The sequence below is a fragment of the Pipistrellus kuhlii genome, unplaced genomic scaffold, assembly GCF_014108245.1.
Source record: "Pipistrellus kuhlii isolate mPipKuh1 unplaced genomic scaffold, mPipKuh1.p scaffold_m20_p_2, whole genome shotgun sequence".
In the NCBI taxonomy this organism is placed as follows: Eukaryota; Metazoa; Chordata; class Mammalia; order Chiroptera; family Vespertilionidae; genus Pipistrellus; species Pipistrellus kuhlii.
In genome coordinates, this window is record NW_023425515.1 from 23,877,887 (window position 1) to 23,902,506 (window position 24,620).

At 37.5% G+C, this 24,620-nt stretch overlaps 1 protein-coding gene across 1 annotated transcript in view; it reads right to left on the reverse strand.

Annotated features, from left to right (window-relative positions):
- The window catches only part of WDR49 (WD repeat domain 49), a 128,246-nt gene that overhangs the window by 93,155 nt on the left and 10,471 nt on the right, over nucleotides 1-24,620 (reverse strand). Inside the window, exons 2-4 of the mRNA XM_036447693.2 lie at nucleotides 13,698-14,138; nucleotides 8,142-8,318; nucleotides 6,744-6,918 (exon numbers count right to left, since the gene is read on the reverse strand). Coding sequence (XP_036303586.1) covers nucleotides 6,744-6,918; nucleotides 8,142-8,318; nucleotides 13,698-14,138 — 793 coding nt within the window. The remainder of the gene's footprint in view (nucleotides 1-6,743; nucleotides 6,919-8,141; nucleotides 8,319-13,697; nucleotides 14,139-24,620) is intronic.

Here is a 24,620-nt window from a genome sequence, read left to right on the forward strand (position 1 = left end):
AAAGGAAGGAAGGAAGCAAAGAAGGAAGGGAAGAAGATGCAGAAGTGATCAGTTCCTATAAACTGATAATTCCCATTAATTATAGGAGCATAGAAGTTCCTGATCACCTGCTAATTCCACTATTGCTACTTTACTAGAAGTGCCAACAGTATAAAATCTGATGACAATTGTTCTCATTAGGAAGCAACCTCACTTAAAACATTCCTTTTGTTTAGAGAAAATCCTTAGGGTTATTGTAACTTGGCTCAGTGAGGCAATATTACAAGATCTAAAGTATAAACCAAATACTACAAGTATGTCTTCAAATTCATGAACTTCCCTAATGTCACTACAGTATAATCCAAGTAAGTTATTTCTACCCAGAAAATTACTTTGTCACATGTTCCCACATTATATCCAAGTATCATCTTCGGTTTCAAGGATATAAAAAGAAGTACATTCTGCTCAGGTATTCAAAGTATAGCTTTAAGATTTGAATCCGCAGATAACCAAGTGACATTTATGGGCCTGTGTGCAGTGTCATATATTGGAGACTCAACAATTCACACTGTATTTGTAAAGCAAGAGAGAACTTGTTTCTGATTAAATTGTAGAATGCCATACCTCCTGAGAATGCCTGAGTAAAAGGTGAGAGTAAAGCCATTTCCTGAAAATTAAATTATCTGATACATAAAATATGTTTTCCTCCTTCTGAAAGATAGAAAAGGAAATGATAGGTTATGATGTTTTTAAAATACCAGGCTAGGGAATGGGATGAGCTGATTAAAAATAAATGATTTGTTTTTAATATTCTGGTGAGTTTGGGAATTGGTAGAGGAAAAAAATTAATTTCTGTTAAAAAACATAACATAGGCTCATAGCTACAGAGAACATTTTGTTAGCTGCCAGATGGGAGGGAGGGTGAGGGGATAGGTGAAAAAGGTGAAGAGATTAATAAGTGCAAATTGGTTGTTACAGAATGGTCATAGGGATGTAAAGTACAGCATAGGGAATATATATATATATATATATATTGCTGAATGGCCAGATATATATACACTGAGTGGCCAGATTATTATGATCTCTGAATTCATAATATATATATAAAGTAGAGCAACCCTATGACTATTTTCTAACAACCAATATATATATTAGAGGCCCAGTGCATTAATTTGTGATGGGTGGGGTCAGGCCAGCCTGGCCAGGGGGAAGGGATATGGGCAGTTGGCCAGCCTGCCTGTTAGTCAAATTCCTGGTCAAGGAGACAATTTGCATATTAGCCTTTTATTACATAGAATATACACTGAGTGGCCAGATTATTATGCATTCAGAGATCATAATAATCTGGTCACTCAGTGTGTGTGTGTGTTTGTGTGTGTGTGTATAATATATTAATAATAAAGAGCTAATATGCTAATTAGAATGGATAGTGGAAGGAACGACCTTCCAGAAAGACCAGTGGATGGGGGTAGAGCCATGAAGCAGCCAGAGCAGCGAAGGTCAAGACAGCAGCCAGGGCTATGAGGGCCGAGCCCCTTGCATGAATTTCATGCATCAGGCCTCTAGTATACATATAAAAAGCTAATATGCTAAGTGTCCCTCCTACTGTCTGACCAATCACTATGTGACTGGTTTTCAGGTGATCTCCCCAAAACCGGAGAGGAAGGAGCCCAATTCCTTGCAGGCTGCACAATTCCACCTTCAGCCACGGGTTATGTTGTTGCTGGGGCACTGTGGGCCCTGAATCTAGTTTACTGCACGCTTGCATTTGCATTCCACAGGAACTTTGCAGAATGCCTTTCACACTCCAGGACTTTTTGGGGGGTGTTGGAATGCCGGTTTCAGCTTGATCCCCACAGGCCAGGCCAAGAGACCTCACCTTCCAGAGGGATCCCACCTTCCAAAGGGACCCCTGCTCACTCTGAAGACACCAGGGAGGGACTATAGGAGGTTGGCTCCAAGATGTGTCTGGCTCATCTCACCCAGTCCCGCCTGCTGGCCACCTTCTAATTAATTTCCTTTCAATGTGCAGGAATCCATGCACTGGGTCATTAGTATAGTTAATAATATTCTAATAACTATTTATGGTATCAGATGGGTATGAGAATTATCAGGATGATCACTTAGCAAGTTATATAATGTCTAATCACTGGAGTATGCACCTGAAACTAATATAATATTATATGTTAACTATAATTGAGAAATTTAAAAAAAGATTTTTTAAAAAGACAATACACCAAAAAAAGCACAAATTATAAAAGACTGATTATTTTGGCATTAAAATTAAAAACTTGTTTTCATAAAAAAATAAAAAAACACCATAAAACAAAATGAAAAATATGCTTCACACTGAGAGAAAATATTTGTAACACAGATAACTGACAAAAAAAGAAGCACAAATGAATAAGAAAAAGAAAAATAATTCAATAGAAAAATATGTTAGGTAATTCACAGAAGACGAATTCTAAATGGCCAATAAACTTATGACAGATGTTTTATTCTCACAAGTAATCAGGAGAATGCAAATTAAAATGACAGTTGATGAATGTATTTCACACTCATCAGATGGGCAAAATTTAAACATCTAACAATTCCAAGGTTGGTGAGGATATGGACAACCAGGATCTCATATGCCTACAGTTGATACAACCAGTTTGAAGAACCATCTGGCATCAGATGGCAAAGTTGTGCATAACTGTATGTGGCAGCCCTGGCAATTAAAGGTAGATGAACTCAAACCCACAACATAGCAAGTCCACTCCTAAGCATGTGAGCTGAAATGACTCCATGTATGTGCATGAGAAAATACGTAAAGAATGTTCTAGAAGCATAATTTGTAGTGGCAAGAAATGGAAGCTCCTTTATCTAGGAAACTAGATAAAAGATAGAAAAATCTATAACTTGAGAAATACTGGTAGGAATCCATTTAAATCAACACAGATTTATCTCACAACATGTGGTAATACAAATTGCAGGAAAATGCAAGCAGAATGATACATTTACGTAAGGCTTTAAAAGACACAAAATGACACCACATAGCACTTATACTTACTGATAAAAACGCATGTGGAAACTTAGAATAAATGCATGAAAAATAAATTTTTGTTAGATAATATTTTGAGGGAGAAAAAGACAACTTGATAATGTCTGTCCATTAAGATGCTAACGTTCAGCTTTTCTGCAATCTGCCATTTAGTTATTTTTAGAAAACTTTAAGGAATCTACCATCAATCCTTGTCCTCACAAGTGTCAAAATGCCCCTGTGTAACAGCAATTAGGTAATGTGGGGAAAGTTACTTGAAAATGAAAAATTATACCTAACAACTAAGTAAGTAATGCTATTAGGTGCACTTAGAGTGAGCTAGAACAAAACCACTCTGTGTCATTTGCCAACAGGTAGATCTGAAGCAGGGTAAAAACTGGGCCATGTCTAACCAGGAATTCTTATCCTTCTCTGGGCTTTTACTTTATGAGTCATGTGACTTGGGAAAACACCCTGCCTTGAACTTCCTTTGATGTTCTCTTATTTGAGAGAATTTCTTTTCAGTTACATTTCTTATTTTGAAGTTGGAATCCCATTCTCTGAGACCACCACAGGGCTCTCTATATTCTAAGCAACCATTATTTGAAAGAGGAAAGATAAAAACAACTCTATTCTTTTTTTAAAAATCAAAGTGCTTCTAATGCATCATTGGTAAGCAATTTTCTAAATAATCCAATTAATTTAATGACTTTACAAAATGCTGATTAGATCTATGTTCATGATACAAGCAGACCTTCCTCTTCAGACATGCCATAGGACCAGCTGCAGGGAGAAACTTTTTTATTCAAACCTAGGCAACCAGCTTGCAACTGGTTTCAACTACTTTGAATGCAGCAAGGGGACTGGCAGGAAAGGCGAGTGATCCAGCTAACTCAGTGGTGCACCATCTTTTTGTCTAGAGGACTGATTTAGACACAGCCATGTGGAACAACACACAAGCAAGACACTAAATCTGATTCCAAGCCTAGTCCCTACCAATTATGAAGGCTCTCTGAAGAAACAGCCTGGCATCTGTATTCTAAATTCCCTGGCACAGCTCCATTAATTAGCACAGCAATTAGTGATGTTGCTCTCAGTTCAAACTGTTTTGTATCTTCTCCTGGCCATGGTCAAACAAAGGTGGCAGAACACAGTTCAATGTAATAAAGAGTCGATAGTTTTTATTGTTGACTGTTGAGTGTTCACTCTTTCAACAGCTGCACCTCCATTCTGTGGTTTCCAATGATACTGTCTACACGAGAAGGCAATTACTTGAGATCGAAAAAAGGGAAATTCCCTGAGATTTAAGACATTTACATCTTGCCACTATTGCCTGAAATCTCTGTACTTTGCAAGCATTTCAGGATGTAATTATTTTTCCATTAAAAATACGACACAGAACCCCTCAGACAAGATGAAAACATTTTCTCCCTCAAAGCATTAAATAAGAAGTCGGAACCTTATCTTAAAGCACTAGGCTAGTACTCTTATGTAGGAAACTGGGTTTTTCCTTTGACATTTCCGTTTTACAGATATTCTCTCCTTAGCTTCAGTGAAACATTATTAGCCTGCATGCTCAAGTATTTCTTTTCTTAATTGTACATGCTGTCAATTCATGTTGCTGGGGTAAAAAGAATATCAAATGAAAGCAGCCAATGGTTACTTGCTCCTGAGAGAGTTAAGTCTTGCAGACTAGGGAGTCCATTGTCCTATATTCAACTCCAGCCTCCCTCACTCCTCTCTGCTTCCTCCTTTCTCCTCATATATTAAGTTTTTTAAGAGTCAAGCCTATAATTACTCTTAATTCTACAGTCTTCAATGCCTAAAGCAGTTTTAAAGCACATAAAAGATAAATAGTTGTTGATTGATTGACACATGAAGTCTACAATTTAAATAAACTGGCCAAAGTAAATATATTTTCTCAGCTATTCTTCTAAAGATTATCCAACTTAGTTACAATGAATTTTAATTCAAAAGCTATGAAATTACATCATCCAGGTTAGGTAGCAAAGATCCCTACTGTTTTTCACATGTAAAACTTTTATTTAACCATTTCCTAATTGCAATGATTTAGAGGTTAAGCTCTAAAGTTGGATTCTTCAGGTTTTATACATAAATATCTACTGTTGATACTAAACTAAACTAAGTTCCAATGTTCTCTTGTTTATAGATGATAAGAAAGCATACATTATAAACAAGATGAGCAAAGAATTCACATTGCCCAAGAGAAAAGTTGTTTGTCTTTTAATTTAACAAATACTCATGAGCAGTTTACTTCACCAACAGGGCTGCTTTTTGAATGGTTTAAATGAAAGTGTGACAGAGTTGATAGTGAGAACTTGACATTCTTCCCCTGAGCATAAAAGTGATACTTAAACATACTTAAACATTATTCCTGTTCTCAATTAGTACATCTAAACATTAGTACATCTAAACAGCTCAATTAGTACATCCCCAATCTTTTTAAAAGTAGATTTCTATTAGCTACTTCTCTGTATTATCCATATTAATTTAAAGTCATTGGGACTCAAATAATGCAGTAAACTTCAGGAAACCTACCATAAGTAAATTTAAAGAACTATGACTTTATTTTCATAGTCTATTTAGTCTTTGTTTTATGTATTAAAATATCATGCTTGTTTGAAAGCAGCTTCAATGGCCTGTCACACACAGTTGATGACCAAAAAATAAAAATAAAATAACATCGTTTGTTTTTCCCGATATTAATATTCTACCATAATTAAAGGATGGGTAGAAGGTACCAAAGACATGGTATAATTTATGTTGAAGGAAAAATGCAGGATCTATAGGTTTTCCTATGAAATATTATTATTGTGGATCATGCATTAAAAAACACCAACCTCCTAAAACCCAAAAAGTGTAAAACTACCATAAGAACCAATGGTTGGGTCCATTTTGACTGTCTATTCTTCAAAGCAAATTAGAAATAGATGTACAATGCAGTCAATGAGAGTGAGTTTCCACTCCTCTCTGTGGGTATTATTTAGTGTAGCTATTTAGTAATGAGAAAATTACCATAGTCCTCAGTGTTTGGACTCAAGGACATATTAGAGTGGACACTGCACACCTGGATCATCACCGTCAGATGCAAATTTTGTAAAAAATAGGCATATTGTGAGACTGATAAACTGATTGGTGATTAGGTTTATGAAAGTTCTGGCTTTCCATAGTTTCTGTTTTTACAACTAATCCTATCACACAGAGAAATGTCACTTAAGTACTCTAGATCAGAGAAACTCGGTCATTATATCAAAAAAGAGGGGGGAAAAGGAGAAAAGGTAATTAAGGAGATTCCATTTTGAAGGCAGTCAAAGTAATATAATATATTTCCCATGAGAGCATAAAGAAAACAAAGGAGTGGGTTTGAGGAAATTTGTTAAATCCTTTTATTAAGCATCTTGAAGCGACTAGATGAGACCAGTTAGGATCAGAGTGGAGCAGAAGTTAAATGGATTCTGTGGCATTTTTCTCCCTTCTCTTGAGATGTTTTGAGCTCACAGTTCACCTGAATTAATTCTATGAGGCATAATTTAGAAGGACATAAAAGAAAGAAAGCGTCCTGCTAGTATGCAAGGGATAGCAAAGAGTCCAGGACAAAATCTCCAGAGAACTAATTACTGGTTTCTAAACTTGAACATTTTGTAGGAAACGTTTTCATCAAAGAATATAAACGGAGAAGTTGAAGTTGATCGTGTCATTCATTACTATGGAAATGCAATACCTTGCCTGACCCACTCTCCACGATGAAGTTTGTGCTCTAATGTATAGCAACATTTGTGATACCCAGAGAGCAGTTCTGCCCAGTTAATGGTCATGGTGGCTTCTTCGTTTTCACATGCACTAGCGGGACGTTCAAACAGGGAAATCAAAGCTGTCGTGAAAACAATGGCTTGAACCTTGAGAGAAATACAGAAAAAGAAACATACATGGGCAGAGAAATTGTTGCAAGAAAAATCTACATTCTTTAACATTAAAAAAAATTGATACTGAATTAATAGGAAGCTCTTCAATATTATTTAAAAGATGCAAGCAGTTATATTAAAAGACAGAACAACTACAATGTTAATAAGGCAATTACCAAGGGCGGTTCATTTGCTTTTATGATACACTCATCATTAATAACAGTAAGAATAAAAATCTTTGACAATTACAAAAGTAAATTATTCAAATTAGACTACTTAAGCGTTCACAGCAATATTCTAGTGTCATTCAGTAGATAATAATTTTATAGAGATCGGGTGGAATTTGATAAAAAGACAGACATCAATGCCTCCATGTTCTGTGCTGCCCTCTCTAATACATCTATCTTTTGTTAAATGTAGAGGAAATGATTACTTTCCAGGAAGTTTGTACTGAGAAGTCTGAAACCTTATGAACAAAAATCAGAATAAGAAATTTGAAAGAGTTATGAGAGATAACTTTAGTCATTTGATATTAAATGTTTATTAATATTGGTCTCTAAAAGACTGTAAGAATTGCTTAATGGTTGGACATTGATTCCTGGTTGGGGCACATGTCCAGGTTGTGGGCTTGATCCCCAGTGTGGAGCATGCAGGAGGCAGCCGATTAATGATTCTCTCTTATTACTGATGTTTTTATTTTTCTCTCCCCCTCTGAAATCAATAAAAATATTTATTTTAAGATTATAAGCATCCTATGGTGAAAAAAAAGAAAATAGAATCTAAATATGAAAATTGAGATTATACATAGCCAAGAAAACCCACAATGGAGATTATTTGTTATAAGCAAGAAGAGAGGCCCTGGCTGGAGTGGCTGTTAGTTGGAGTGTCATCCGATACATCAAAAGGTGGCAGGTTCCATTCTTAGTCAGAATACAAACCTAGGTTGCAAGTTTAATCCCTGGTCTGGCCTTAGGAGGAAAGCAACTGATAGATGTTTCTCTCTCTCTCTCAAATCAATCAATAAATAAACTTTAAAATAAAATAAAGAAGATAAAGTGTCATGACCTAATCCATTTTTTTCTATGTCCATCATGTGTGGTCTTATAATCTATAATGTAGTTCAATTAGAAGGTCACACTCATTGTATTCTATTTCTATATTTAGCTACTGTTTGATAATTAAATAGATAGTGTTAATATTATTGTTCCCTTGCTTACCTTTCCAGTTATGTCCCCAAAAGACAGAATTGATTCATTGGCATCAAGAGGGTCATACCAATAATCCATGCAAATTGGTGTTCCTTTCAGGCCTTGGAGTTTATATTGACAAGGAAATTGTTCTTTGGACAGCAGATCATAAAAACAAATCTCTTTACTTGTAAAAGCCACTGCTATCTAAAGAAAAAATGTAGAAAGTCAGAAAGCATGTCTGATGGATTTAGTGAAATCAATATGCAAAGCAGATATGCAAATCTTAGCACCAAATCAGACATCATTCCCTAAGGGTTCTTAAGAGCATTACACAAGTATTGCATAGTGGCACAAATGTGTTTTATTCTAACTTTGGACAGTAATCAAGAAAAAATACTTGCCTTTGAAGTTATTTGAACATTCTTTCTTTATTCTTACTTTATACACTCACCAACTTCAATCCATGGGAACATGATTAATAACAAAACAAAGACACAAAGAGCTACAGGTTCACACAGTCATAACAGAAACTTCACAAACCATGTTTTACAAAGCAAGCAGAAGCTGTCACAAAACTCAATAGATAAAAACCTGGTAAGAAACCTTCCTAAGCCAGATAATATCCTAAAATCTATTTTTAAAAGAGCAAACAAATTTTTCAATAAAGTTGACAAAGCTTATCTAAACTAACCCAAGAAGTAAGAGAAAAGATACACATTACTAAATCATAAATAAGAGAATGGATATTACTATCAACTTTATAGAAATAAAAGAAAGGCTTATAAGATGATACCATGGCCCTAACCAGTTTGGTTCGGTGGATAGAGCATCGGCCTGCTGACTGAAGCATCCCAGGTTCGATTCTGTTCAAGGGCACATACTTTGGTTGGGTTGCAGGTTCCTCCCTGGCCCAGACCCTGGTCAGGGTGCATGCAGGAGACAACCAATCAATGTGTTTCTCTCACATTTATATTTCTCTCTGTCTTTTCCTCTCTCTTCCACTCTCTCTCTAAAAAAAAAAAAAAAAAAAAAAAAAATGGATGTGGATAGAGGATCCAAGATGGCTGTGCCCAGGTAAACACCTAGCTGCAGCCGCACACAACAATTTCAATAAAATACAACTAAAATATAAAATGGACATTACCCAGAACTACAGGAAAGTCGACTGACTGGAAATTCTATAACGAGAAGCAAGGAGAAAACCAGAAGGAAGCACGGAGGAGCTGTAAAAGCCCAATGTACAGAGACACGTGGCACGCGGAGAGGACGGAGCCAGAGAGGAGGGAGGCCAAGTGCCTGGCTGGTGTTCCCTAGCGGGAAGGAGATAAAACTCCGACTGTGTTGGGCCCCAGTTCTGACTGCTCTGAACCCCAATTCTAGGCCAGACCCCGGGGACCCAGAGCTCATCCATAGGGAGCTGGGCTGTAAGGCAGAACCCCTGGGAGCAGCGAAAGGAGGTCCCGGCAGCGCGCACATTGCGCACAGATAAAAGATGGTTGGCTGTGCCGCGGGATTGCCCTGGCAGGAAGGAGACTGGGGCTCCAGTCTGCTCTGAACGCCACCTTCAATTCCACTTCCAACTGAACTGAACCCCAATACCGGGCTCATTGGGGGAGAGCATAGACTGTTTGGCAGCAGGCGAAAATCAAGGGCACCTATCTCTCAGAGGCGTTTTGCAGCGAGTACTGAAGGACCCTGAGACGCAGTAGCCACATAGGGCGAGGCTGACGGAAGCCAAGGCTGTAGGCTCCACCCTGAAATACCGTCCCATCTGTAACTGCGAAATGTGACAATGAAATAGATCAGAAACGAAAGAAATGGAGGACAAAAAGCTACTGGATATAGAGTTCAAATCTACGCTTATAAGGTTTTTCAAGAATTTCCTAGAAAAGATGGATAAGACCTATGAGGGTTTGAAAAGAGATCAACTAGAATTAATAAGGAGTCAACAAGAAATGATAAGGGATCAACAAGAAATGATAAGGGATCAACAAGAAATAAAGAATACATTGTCTGAAATAAAAAATATTATACAGAGTCCTAAAAACAGAATGGAAGATCACAAGAATCAAGTTAAAGAGTTGGAACATAAAGAGCCAGAAGACACTCCTCCACAGAAGCTAGAAGGCAAGAGAATCCAGAAAATTGAAGATAATGTAAGAAACCTCTGGGATAACTTCAAGAGAACTAACATCAGAATTATGGGGTCCCAGAAGATGAGAAAGAGCAAGATATCGAAAACATACTGAAAGAAATAGTGACAGAAAACTTCCCCCACCTGGTGAAAGAATTAGACTTACAAGTCCAGGAAGCACACAGAACTCCAAACAAAAGGAATCCAAAGAGGACCACACCAAGACACATCATAATTAAAATTCCAAGAGCAAAAGACAAAGAGAGAATATTAAAGGCAGCAAGAGCAAAGAAGGTAGTTACCTATAAAGAAGCACCTATACAATTATCAGCAGACTTCTCAACAGAAACCATGCAGGCCAGACGGGAATGGCAAGAAATATTCAAGGTGATGAATAGTAAGAACCTACAGCCAAAGATAATCTATTCAGCAAAGCTATCACTCAGAATCGAAGGTCAGATAAAGAGCTTCACTAATAAAAAAAAGCCAAAGGAGTTCATCACCACCAAACCAGAATTATATGAATTGCTGAAGGGGGTTCTTTCAGAAGAGAAAGTAAATAAAGATAAAAATTATGAACAACAAATACATAACAAAATATTTGATGAACAATATTAACTGTTGAATATAATAGAATCAGAGGTATGGAAGTGGAGTGAACTGACAATTCTTGGGGAAAAGGGGAGGGGGGCTGTGGGAAGAGACTGAACATAAACTGTACACCTATGGATGAGGACAATGGGGAGTGGGGAAAGGGCAGAGGGTGGGGTGGGAACCTGGTGGAGGAGAGCAATGGTGGGGGGGGGGGGGGGAAGGAACATTTGTAATAATATGAACAATAAAAACTTATTAAAAAAATGGAAAAAATATCCTGGGGTAAGTATTGAAGAAGAAGAAGAGAAGGAGAAGGAGGAAGAGGAGGAGGAGGAGGAGGAGGAGGAGGAGGAGGAGGAGGAGGAGGAGGAAATACCATGAACAATTATATGGCAACAAATAACTTCAATTAAATGAACAGATTCATAGAAATACAAAAATTACCTAAACTAACTCCAAAGGCATAAAAAAAACTCAGCAGATACACAATAAAAGACTAAATTAGTAATCAAAAAAATTCTAGTCCCAGATGATTCACTAATAAATTCCACAAACGTTTGACAGAATCAACACTAGTCCTTCTAAATCTCTTCCCCCAAAAATAGATGTGGAATAAACACTTCTGAAATCATTTTATGAAACCAATCCTATCTAATAAAAAGGGAATATGCTAATTGACTGTCATGCCCTCACAAGATGGTGGTGCCCACAGCCACAAGATGGTGGTACCCAGTCCCCTCAGCCCTGTCTCATCCAGTTTCAGTCCCCTTGTCCCCTCAGCTCATCCTCATTCAGCCTCAGTCCCCCAGTCCCCTCAGCCCCACCTCACCCAGTTCCCACAGCATCCAACCTCATCCAGTCTCAATCCCCCAGTCTCTTCAGTCCCACCTCATCCAGCCAGAGTTCCCCAGTTCCCCCAGCCCCACAGGGGAAGGACAATGGGGGCAATCAGGCTGGCAGGGGTGGGCAGTTGGAGATTATCATGCTGGCAGGGGAGCAGTTAGATGTCAATTAGGCTGGCAGGAGAGCACTTAAGGGATGATCAGGCAGAATGGTTAGGGCAATCAGGCAGGTAGGCAGGCGAGTGGTTAGGAGCCAGCAGTCCCGAATTGCGAGAGTGATGTCCCATTGCCGGTTTAGATCCAGTTCTCTAAATTGGCAGTCTGACGTCTTCTAAGCAGGTCCCAGATTGGAGAGAGTGCAGGCTGGGCTGAGGGACAGCCCCCACCCCATGCATGAATTTCTTTCATCAGGCCTCTAGTATTATCATAATACCAAACCACACAGAGGAGAAAATATGTAGAACAAAAGAGGCATAGCAACTATTCACAATGTTTGAAATTTATTTGAATCTTGTTTAAAACTAACTGTCAAACAATAAGGACACATATGTAATACCTTAATCAATAAAGAAATTTTAAAAAAAATTAAGAAGGGCAAAAATAAATAAAGAAAGAAAGAAAGAAAGAAAGAAAGAAAGAAAGAAAGAAAGAAAGAAAGAAAGAACGACTGTGCTGTATGAAGAGTTGCATGCATACTATGTAATTTTATATTGATTCTTAAGCAATTTTAAAAATGTATTGATTGTTGAGAGAGAGAGATTCGTTGTTCCACATGTTTATGCATTTATTGGTTGATTGGTGCATTGTACCCTGACCAGGGATCAATTCCACAACCTTAGAGTTGTTCAGGACAATCTTCTAACCAACTGAGCTATCTGGCCAGGTCTATAATTTTATGTTCTGTTCAAAGAGTTGATAGAATATAATATAATTCATATAAATTTTTAAAATATACAGCAATTTATTATGTTTTACATAATACAAAATACCTACAGTGGGAAAATATAGTTTATTCTCTAAAACTATCAATGAAACATAAGATATATTCTTGATGTGAAATCATAGGTTTAGGAGTGATTAAACTACTTTCTCCAAAGACACAATATTAACTATGTCCCTCTGATGTTATTTATTCATTAAAATCTATTTTAGTTTTCACAGTTCCCTTTGTCCTTCAATAAACAGTCACATTCTGGCAACTTAAACACACACACACACATACACACACACACACACACACACACAAAGAAAATATGTACATGACTGGATATTTAATTATATTAATGAATTATTGCTATTTATATTCAATGTATAATGGTGTCATGGTTATACTAAAAACAGACACATTTTAAAAATATCAAATATTTACAGATTAAATGATTGAATGTCTTGGATTTCAAAGAGGGGAGGTATAGATGAAATAAGATTGCATGTGAATTAGAAAATGGTTAAAGATGAATATTGGTTCTCAATACTATTATTCATGCTCATGTGTGAATTTAAAATTTTTTAAATGAAGTTTACCATCTATTTAATATAAAATACTAAGAACATAAATTATTTAAGCTGCATCCTCTCACAAAATGATTGTCTTTTCAGTATGTTACTTGATATTTGGACTGAGTGGACCCAACACACCAGAATTAAGAAACTGATTAGTACAGTGGTCAAAATCATCAAAATGAGACAAGCAGTTCCCGGTAATTGCACTCAGCTGTGCCATGCATTGTATAGCCTCTCAGTTCTGCATCTAATACAGCATGGCCACAGTGGAGACAAAGCCAAGCAACTGAATCCTCAGCCAAGTCATTTAAAGGCACACAAAGAGAACAGCTTGGAATACAGAGTAGCTCCCTCGGCTCTACTTATGTTCCCTCCAGGTCAGGTTAGAGGCACAAAAGAGTAATGCAGCGCTCTGTCGCTGCTGGTGTAACACTTGGTATTGATCTGGAACCCTGTCCCACCATGTGTCCCCTTATACAAGCAATAAATTTATGGATAAAGACTTTGTACCTTGTTTACATTCTCCAAAGAAACCAGGCTTGTCACCCACAGGTGTTTAAGCTTGGTGGCGTCTGAAGTGATGGGAAATGACTCTTGCAGCTTTAAATTCTCTCCCCAGATCCCTAATAAGCCTTCCTTGCTGATGGTCAGATAACGGCTTGAGGTCTTTAAGAAAATGACTTTTTGAATGGTGTCCTTGTGTTTCCCTGGTAGGAGTTTAAGGTCTTTCCACTGGGGAACCGAAGTCGCCTTTGCTCGTTCATCATTTTCATAAAGTGTTAAGAGCATAAAGGAAGTCAGCTTGTCCCAGTTAATGAAGCCATCTTGGGCCACATCCACTTTGTCAAAGAGCTTCCCATAGTCCTCCTTGGTGCCCCAGCCAACAATCTCCGTCATCCTCTGCATAAACTCTTCTCGAGACATACAGATGGTTTGACCTGGTTCTAGGGGCTAGAAATCGAAATAAAAAGACAACAGTGAAATCATCATAAGTAACAGAGTGTTGTGCTACACCCCACCCCCAAGGTGGATCTAATCAGCGATTCTTCCAAGATGCAAAGAAAAATGTCTTTTACTTTATGCTTAAGTGACTTTGGTTGGGGAAGCAAATAATTGATAGTGTTACAAACAGACATCCTCAATAACATGTGTCCCTGTAAGTGGAAGAGGGAGGCAGGAGAGTCAGAGATTAGATATGAAGATGGAAATGGGGGTCAGACTGATGCAGGGCTATGAATTAGGGACCATGGGCAGCTTCTAGAAGTTGAAAAAGGCAAGGAAATAGATTTTCCCTTAAGGCTTAGAGCCTATTGAAGAAAGACAAGTCTGACATCACCTTGATTTTAGCCCCATAAAACTCATTTCGAAACTTCTGACTTCTAGAACTGTGAGAGGATAAAGTTGTGTATTTTAAGCTATTAAACTCATGATAATTGGTTATAACATCCATAGGAAATTAATTCAGTGATTTACAGAAAGTGGGTGAATCCCTGAAGAAAATTTAGCACAACCAATAAAATTATACAACAGTGGAACTTTAATTCAAGGGCAAGTAGTCCACTTCTATAAATACACACAAAGAACAGTAAACACATATACAGTTGACTTTTGTGGTTCACGTTAGTTATGTTTTATGAAGTCTCTACAAACACTAAATCCGCAGATACTCAACCATTGATCCTAGGGACAATACAGGGTTAGGCTTCTTTGAGCCTTTGGACACAGTATTTTCATCAACTGATCAATTTGTAATTTTGTTTTATGTGTGTTTTTGTTGAAAGACACCTTTTTAAATGTATATTATTAAGTCACTAACATCGAATTCATGGCCAGCAGCACTACAACTCATGATTCGATGAAATTTACCTAGCACAGGTATTTCCTCCATAAGGCACATCACAGCCTTCTGGCACTTAGAAACACTAGGTAGCACTTCAGCATTGCTCTTTGGGGCCATATAAAGAGTGAAATAACAACCAAAAGCACAAAATGCAAACAACAACAACAATAAACACAACTTGGCATTAAGTAGACCACAAATAGGATTCTTGTTTATGGTAAGAGAACTGGAATAAGAAGGCAGAGTACAGTATTCTCTTCTTTGACCTCACCTCGGAATATGTACTTTGGAAGATTTTTGCTACCCTTTATATGTCTGTGAATGTTCATAAAATCGCCTTAAATATTGATTTTGACATCATAAGTAAGTTTTAGCAAGTAGGCAAATTCACAAATACAGAATTCATGAATAATAAAAATCATCCATATTTCAAGGAAGTACATAGCTTAATATTGGTAGGTTGTTTAGTATATTGAGATGCATGATGAGAGAATCTACTTTTCCTAATAGTTCATAGCTAAAAAAGTAAGGGTTGACAGTTAGTTCTGGGAGGCAGCCTATTATAGAACAGGTCAAACAATTGTAGATTTAATCCTGATTCCACCAGAAATTAGGGAACTATTGGAAGGCTACATCAGTGCTGAACCTTAGTTTCCCCATCTATAAAATGAATATGGCAATATCAGTTATAAGAAAATTGTTATAAAGATTAACTGACATGTCAATAGATGCATAAAAAGTGTTTGACAAGCCGAAACCAGTTTGACAAGCCGAAACCGGCTCAGTGGATAGAGCATCGGCCTGTGGACTGAAAGGTCCCAGGTTCGATTCTGGTCAAGGGTATGTACCTTGGTTGTGGGCACAACCCCAGTAGAGGGTGTGCAAGAGGCAGCTGATCGATGATTCTCTCTCACTGATGTTTCTCTCTATTCCTCTCTCTTCTCTAACTTCCTCTCTGAAAAACATCAATAAAATATATTTTAATAAGTGTTTGACAAAACACTTATGAAAAATTCTTAAATGTCAACAATAAGAAAACAAACAACTCTATTAAAAAAAAAAAAGTAGGCCAGAAACCTTAGAGTATCTCCCCAGCATAAAAAAAACAAAACAAAACAAACAGAAAAACAAAACAAAAAAAACAACAGCCCACAACAACATACAGATGGCAAATAAGCATATGGAAAGATGCTCCATATCATGTCATTAGGGAAATGCAAATTAAAACAACAATGAAATATCACTACACACCTATTAGAATGGCCAAAATCTGGAACACTAATAACACCAAATACTGATAAGGATGTAGAGCAATGGGAACAATCATACATCGCTTTTTGGGAATGCAAAATGGTACAGCCACTTTGAAAGACAGTTTGGCAATGTCTACAAAACTAACCATATTCTTATTATATATAAATTGAGCAATCACACTCCTTTTTTTTTCTCAAGAAGTGTAAGATCTTTATACAAAAAGATTAACTGAGATATGCATGCAATGACTATGTAATAAAGTATATAACAGAAGTTAATCTAGGCTTTTAATTAAATTAACTTCCTGAGAAATAATTGGTATCTAGCCCTTTGCACTACTCAGAAGTCCATTATTCTTATCTTTTTAAATTATTTTTAGTCTAAAAAGCTTAGATACATGCAAATTTTTCAGTGACCCAGATTTTAAGTGGTAGAGAGAGAAATCTTATCCTAAAAACACTCCATCTGAGACAAAACTGAAAACTAAGTCAAAGTTGATCTTTTAAATTATTACATTACATCAATCAACCTCATATCTATGTTAGTATTCCATTAAAAAACACTTTAAAGTTAAAATTCAGAATATTTTCTTGCTATAAATGAGTAATTTATTTTTATTTCTAAGAACAAGAACTGTTAGACTGACAAATATCAAAACAACTGTTTTTATAATTTGAAATATGAAATTGGAACTAGACCATAAACAAAGAATAAAACAAATTTTCTTCCCCAAAATGAGTTAAACAATGAAAATAATTTTCTGACATTGATAATGCCAGTATGCACTGGGAAGATTTGATAAATATGCCCAACTTGAAGAAATTTGACAGAAAATTAAATTGTATCATATACCTGACAGTTTCATTACTGATTGTTCACTCATGAGCTTTTGTTGTTTTAAGTTTGAAAATAAAACCACAATTTTGGCATAGCTTTGGGTAAAATTTACACATTTTCCTTTACTACAAAAGCCTAAATAAATGAGAACCATTATGCCTTGATCAACAAGTATGTGGTTTATGTTTATCAATTCCATGTCTCTTTAATAAATTAGTTAAATATACAATTAAAGTATGTAATCTTTTATACAAACTTTAGAGCACAAATGCATTAACTTGTTTTGTCAGTGGTTCCCATTTATGTTCTGGGACTAGAATTACTCATTCATTCATTCTGCTCTAATACAAAAAACAACAACAACCCACAAAAGGAGGCTGTTTTATTTCCACGAAAATAAAAAAACCTCCAAAAACAAGATCTACTTATAGGTTTCCTTCTGAGTGAAATATAAGGCATCCCCCCAAAAAATAAGCCCCCCCCCCAGGCTCTGTCTCAGAATGCTATTGCTAAACATGAGAGATTTGGTCCACTGATTCTGAAAGAAATGGAGTCACAAGAAATTCATCAGGAAATTCAGGAATTGGATTGTTATGATGATGTTCCAGAAGATGATGACATGATTATCATTGAATAAATGAGTAAATTCTTGATACTGTAGGATTCACAGTTTGTCTGGTTTGTGTTGACAACTACGTACTACCGTACCGTATATTGGTAGTAAATTTCCTTTATTTTCATTTAACAATAAATGTGTACCATATTCTTCTTCATGGAAAAATAAGACATCCTCTGAAAATAAGACCTAGCGCATCTTTGGGAGCAAAAATTAATATAAGACATTGTCTTATTTTCGGGGAAACAGGATATATATATATCTTTCTTTATTCATTCTGCTCTATTTTAGATAGATAGATGATAGATAGATAGATAGATAGATAGATAGATAGATAGATAGATATGTATTAGAGGCCCAGTGCATGAAAATTCATGCACTGGAGGGGGAGGTCTCTAGCCCAGCCTGCCCCCTCTCACAGTCTGGGAGCACTCAGGGGCAGTAGGTGACTTGGCAATCAGAAGAAAGCAATGCCCCATCATACCTCTGCTGCTTCCACTGCCAGCAGCGCAAGCCTTGGCCAGCCCTGGTTACCTAAGCCTCCAGCAGCCCTGAGCAGTTGGGCAGCCACCATCCAAGACTTGCCTGAGCCTTGGGCCAGTCCTAGGAGGCTGGGGGCTGAGGGACCTGGGGGACTCCTGAGGCAGGTGCACTGGCGGGGCAAAGGGAACTGAGCACCGCCATCTTGAGGCTGTGGGCACCACCATCTTTGAGGGCATGGCAGTCAATTAGCATATTCCCTCCTTATTGACTGTAAGTGCTGCCATCTTTGAGGGTGGGGCAGTAAGGGTAAATTAGCATATTCCATCTTTATTAGATAGGATATTACAAGCTGTGGTAAGGAGACTATGTCATGTATGGTTGCCTCAGCCTGATTTATTGCACCTCTAAATAGGGATATAATAAGGAGCTCTGAGGGCTAGTTGATAATTCAATGTATGATTTTTTGTAAGTATAGCACATTTATATTCAAGAAGGCTTAATTCTCTGTTAAAGGTTTTATAGTAAAGACTGAGACTATAAAGTCGTGAGATCAATGACTCTTCTCTGAGGATTTAAGCTAAATTCATTTGTGTGTGTGTGTGTGTGTGTGTGTGTGTGTGTGTTTGTGTAAGGTCTCTGGAGTTCTACAGAATTACTACTTTTAATAAACTGATTCATCCTGGCCAGATAGCTTAGTTAGTTAAGCATTGCCCTGATACACCAAGGCTGTAGGCTCAATTCCCAGTCAGGTTACATACAAGAATCAACCAATGAATATATAATGTTAATCAGCTTAACAATAACCCACAATCTTCAGATCAACTAAACCAATGAATACATAAATAAGTAGAACAATAAACCAATCTCTCTCTCTCTTTCTCTCATTCTCTCTCCTCCTTCCTTTCTCTCTCTAAAATTAACAAGTAAAATGTTTAAATAAAAACAAAGTAAGCTGATTCTATCTGTTAGGGTTGCCTAGCTGCTAACTAGCTGGTTCTAAGAGACTTCTCAGTGGGGCAGAAGAATATGTCTAGGAGACTCTACAACAGGATTATGTGTGGCACTATGTCTGCAGCCATTGCCGTTATGATAGCAGATGCTAGATTTGAGCATAACATGAAACAGAAACTGTGTACACTCTGTTCCAGCTGCTCTTTCTCCAGGCAGAAGTATAAACCATCCTAAGTGAGCCCAGTGAAAGTAAAGTTTACCTATTCCCAGACACCAATGCCGGCAGACCATTTCATGCATATAAAGCCTACATTTCATCACTGAGGGGAATTGCAGTTTCTGTCTTGTCTTGAGCAACTTGTTCTGCTGGTCTATGAACTTCAGGTGAGTGGGAGATGTCCATCTTAACCTTCTTGGCAAAAGGTTACTCCACAGAAAGGAAGATAAAATAATCCTTCAATCTAAAAATGAGCTTATGTATACTATGTTTTCGTTGCTACAAACTCTCAACCTGTATTAGATTCAATAGTGTGTGGCAAAATAATTTACCTTTGAACTATCTTTGAATATATAGGTAAGAGAGAGAGAGAGAGAGAGAGAGAGAGAGAGAGAGAGAGAGAGAGAGAGAGAAAGATGAATCTATCGGCTGCCTCCTATATATAACCCAACCAGGGATCATACCCACAACCTAGGTATGTTCCCTGACTCAATACCAAGCCCACAACTGGGACCATGCTCCATCCAACTGAGCTACTACAGCCAGGACTCGATACATATTTTTGTATACGCATATACTTATCTACATAAATAAGTACTAATTCAATACTCCTTATTTCTTAGAACTCATTTTCTGGTAAAAGTGAAAACTGTAAGATTCATTAGAAAGCATATTCTCATTCAGCTCTTCCTAAGATAATGTTGGTAAATTTATTTTGCTATGTAAGAAAATAATCAGTCATTTCCTCCAGTTTTTCTTGCAAGAATGTCTGGTTGATTTTCTCAGTAGGCACAACTTTAGACCATTAGAAATGTTTCCTGTTTCCCTGAATCCTTTTCAAAGAATACTTGAAAAAAATCATTTCCTTCTGCCTAGAAAGGCTTTTCTTCAATATAGTCAGTTTTAGTGAGCAACCTACCTATAAAAAAAAAAGGAAAAACTCTGTAAAATTTCCGTTGGAGCTTTGCAAAACTTGGATTTCACTGTAACTTATAGGAAATCTAAGTGCAAACCTTCAAGAAGATACCCTTTGTAAGAAACTTGACACTATATTTTTCTTAAAGAAGAGGTAGAGGTCATTGTGCTTTCAATTAGCAATGTGTATGTACAAGTGCATTTTTTAAATTATTTATCTTGCACAAAATAATCTGTTTTCACTATAGAAAATCCAAGATATATCTAAGCCCAAATATGAATCCTCCATAATGCCATCAGTCTTCCAGATTTTTTTCTCTATAGGAATAGAAATGTCTGTGTGGGGGTCATGATATATATCTTTGCTGCTTTTCCACTTTTGGCCACATCAGGAAGCTATGCCTTGTACAATAAATACTGGTTTTTATCATAATTAAAAAAAATACTTTATTGATATCAGAGAAAAAGGGAGAGAGGGGAGATAGGAACATCCTATCTAATAAAGAGGAAATATGCTAATTGACCATCACAAAGATGGCAGTGCCCACAGCCACAAGATGGCAGCCCCCAGTCTTCGCAGCCCTGTGGGGCAGCAGGCAGGCAACCTGGCTAGGCCCACCCCTAGGCAGGTCTGGCCACTTTGCACGCCTGCCTCTAGAGTCCCACATCCCCTCAGCCCCCCCACCCCCAACCACCTCAGGGGCCGGCCCATGGCACAGGCAAGCCTCGGATGGCAGCTGCCCAGCTGCCCAGCTGCCCAGGGCCAGAGCAAGGCACAGGCAAGCTTCAGATGGTCGTTGTTCAGCCACCAAGAACCCCCAAGGCTCAAATAACCAGGTCAGCCAATGCTTGCACTGCTGGTAGTGGCAACAACAGAGGTGTGATGGGGGTGTCGCCTTCCCCTAATTGCTAGGTCACATCCTGCCCCTGAGGGCTCCTAGACTGTGAGAGGGGCAGGCTGGGCTGAGGGACCCTCCCCCCTCCAGTGCATGCACCGGGCCTCTAGTCAATGAAAAGAGAGGAATCATTGATCAGCTGCCTCCTATATGCCCCCCAATGGGGATAGAGCCCACAACCCAGGCATGTGCTGTAAGGAGGAATCGAACCATGACTTTCTGGTTCATAGGTCAATGCTCAACCAATAACCCAGGGCTGGCTGGGCCTTTATCATCTTTTTTTTTTTTTAATTTTTTAAGTACATTTTATTGATTTTGTACAGAGAGTAAGGGAGAGGGATAGAGAGCTAGAAACATTAGTGAGAGAGAAACATCAACCAGCTACCTCCTGCACACCCACCACCGGGATGTGCGCACAACCATGTACATGCCCTTGACAGGAATCAAATCCAGGACCTTTCAGTCTGCAGATTGACGCTCTATCCACTGAGCCAAACTGGTTTCGGCTATCATTATTTTTAATGGTGGCACAATATTCCACAGAGAAGACCTACAATTTACAAACCCCTATTATTTTCAACCTTCCCAGTTCTTTGCTCTATTATGTAAACCAGCCAGCAACAAACATTCTTATACATACATCTTTGCTCAGTTGCCCAATTAGTTCCTCGAAGAAATTTCCCAGAAGCAGAATTGCTGAGTCATAGAATTCGCACATTCTTAAAGTTTTTATGTATCTTGCCAAACTCCCCTCTGGAGATGGTTGAACAGATTTACATTTCCTTCAGAAAAATGTGAGGTTGCGTAGATTGTCCCAAAGTTGTGGTTTTCTCATTCTTCATAAAACTCATCAATTGGTTGCTAAAAAATAGTTCTAGAAAGCCTAAACATTTACATCCTTTCTGGTAAAACAGAGCAATACATTCCCAAAGCAGACACTTAATTTTTTCAAAAACCTGCCAACTTTCATAAATGTTGTTTATGTTTTTCCCCCTTAACATTTTCCTATAGTAATATTGGATAATGAAATGATGAAAGAAAAACTTTCTTCTTTTCTCCTACTTGGTAAATAAAGACTTGCCCAAGACAAGAATATAGATCCGAGTTAAAAACTACAGAGAGAGTATAATTCAATTTGAACAGAAATCTGGGTATTTTCTCCTCTGTCAAACCTGACAGTGTGTTAGCATGTCACAGACCAAGAATCACTACTCTTATCCATTGTTTAGCATTTTCTTCCTGAAAAGTAATGTCTAATGAATTGTAAGACACTTAGAGAAATATTTCCCTCTATCCATCTATATATCTATCTATTGATCTATTCAGTAATAAATGTGTATTGAGCATGTACAGCACACAAGCTAGCATAGGGTAGGTTTATTTATTTATTTGACAAATATTCATTAAGTGTCTGCTTCATGTCAAACTCTATTGTAAGCTCACAGCACCAGCTTTGAACAAGACAGACAAGGTCTATGCTCGTCAAATACTTATTCTTAAAAGGGAAGGCTAGAAGAGTTAGCCATTATGAATGACACATGGGTCGAGGCACCAAGATTATAATAAGGTCACAAGAATCACACTAACTATTGTTTTTCCCCATTTCAAACTGAATTTAACCTTTAACCACATCAAAAAAAATCCATAAATAGAAATCTTGTGTGCCTCAGAAATATTTCCTTAGTTTGAGATCTTTTTTGTTTTCCCTGCATTTACTTCAGATCATTAGAATTCAGCAATGTTTCTTTTTCTCTGCATGAAAAAAAAAAATGTTTCTAATAGGATCTCAGAATCTTGTCTTCCCCAGAACCTGCTAGTTTTAACAAGCATTTCACCATAAATAACATTTCTTCTGCCAAATATTTGCCATGATTTTAGGGTAATGTTTTGTGACAGCTGAATTAGTATGTGCTATCAACATGCATTCTTTCCTCCATCTCTGTAATTAAATTTAAAATGAACACGCTGCTCTCTCATGCTTCATTCTGTCACACTTGCCTCAACTTCCCTTGGTTACCAAGCATATTGATAATGAATATGTATTAGTGTTTGCTGTCAAACCCCATGAACACCTTCTGGAGCAAACTAGATATGTAATTCCAAAACAGAGGCAGCAGTATACATCACCTCCTCCAATTTTCACCTTCCAATGCACATTCACGAGAGACTGAACAACCGAACAGAGGAGATTAGTCTACCAGCCAAAGTTCATATTACTCCTTTTGCTTGCTTGAAGAGATTTTAGTTGATTTTAATTTTCATTTACATTATAATATCAGTGATTCAGAAGCTCCCCAATATAAATGGAGTTTAAATTTTGTGGCTAACAAAGGCATGGATCTTGACATCTCCATACTAAATTTGGAGTTTGGAACTAAACTTTCTTTGACCAAAATTTCAACAATTAGATTTTCTACCACTGGTCAATTAGAATTGAATTGCAACTGCAGAAAAAACAAAAAATCAGTAAATCTATCTTTCACTTTTAAATAAAGAGAATCATAATCACTGAAATGTGTAATTATCCATATCATTTTTCTCTGTCTATGGACATTGTCAGTTCTCTGCTTTAGACCTAAGTGAGTTTATTACTATCATCTGTTTGAACTTGGGGGCAAGAGCCTGACCAGAGGAATGGTGCAGCCAAGAAACAATTGAGCTTCAATGATCTTCATTTGGAAATATCACTACAGAAGGTTAAGCATACGCTGTTTTTAAAAACAAGTTTAATTGTGTGTTTTTTAAATATTTTAATTAAATTTGTTTGGGTGATATTGGTTCACAAGACCATACAGGTTTCAAGTGTACAACTCAATAAAACATTATCTGCATAGTGCATTGTGCACCTATCGCCCAAGCAAAGTCTCTTTTCATTCCCAGCCCCCCTCTTTGCCCACCTCTACCCAGCCCCCACCTCCTTTTCCCTCTGTCACCACACTGCTCTCTGAGTCTATGGGTTATGCTTTTATGTTCTTTAGTTAATCCCTTCACTTTCTTTCATCCAGCCCCTCTCTCCTCCCCTCTGATAGCTGTCAGTCTGTGCCATGTATCCATGCCACTGGTTCTATTTAAAATATATATATATTTTATTGATTTTTTTTTACAGAGAGGAAGGTAGAGGGATAGAGAGTTAGAAACATCGATGAGAGGGAAACATCAATCAGCTCCCTCCTGCACACCTTTTACTGGGGATGTGCCTGCAACCAAGGTACATGCCCTTGACCGGAATTGAACCTGGGACCATTGAGTCCACAGGCTGATGCTCTATCCACTGAGCCAGACCGGTTAGGGCTCTATATTATTCATTAGTTTATTTTGTTCATTATATTCTACATAGAAGTGAGATCATATGGTATTTGTCCTTCTCTGACTGGCTTATTTCACTTAGCACAATAATCTCCAGGTTCATCCATGCTGTCACAAA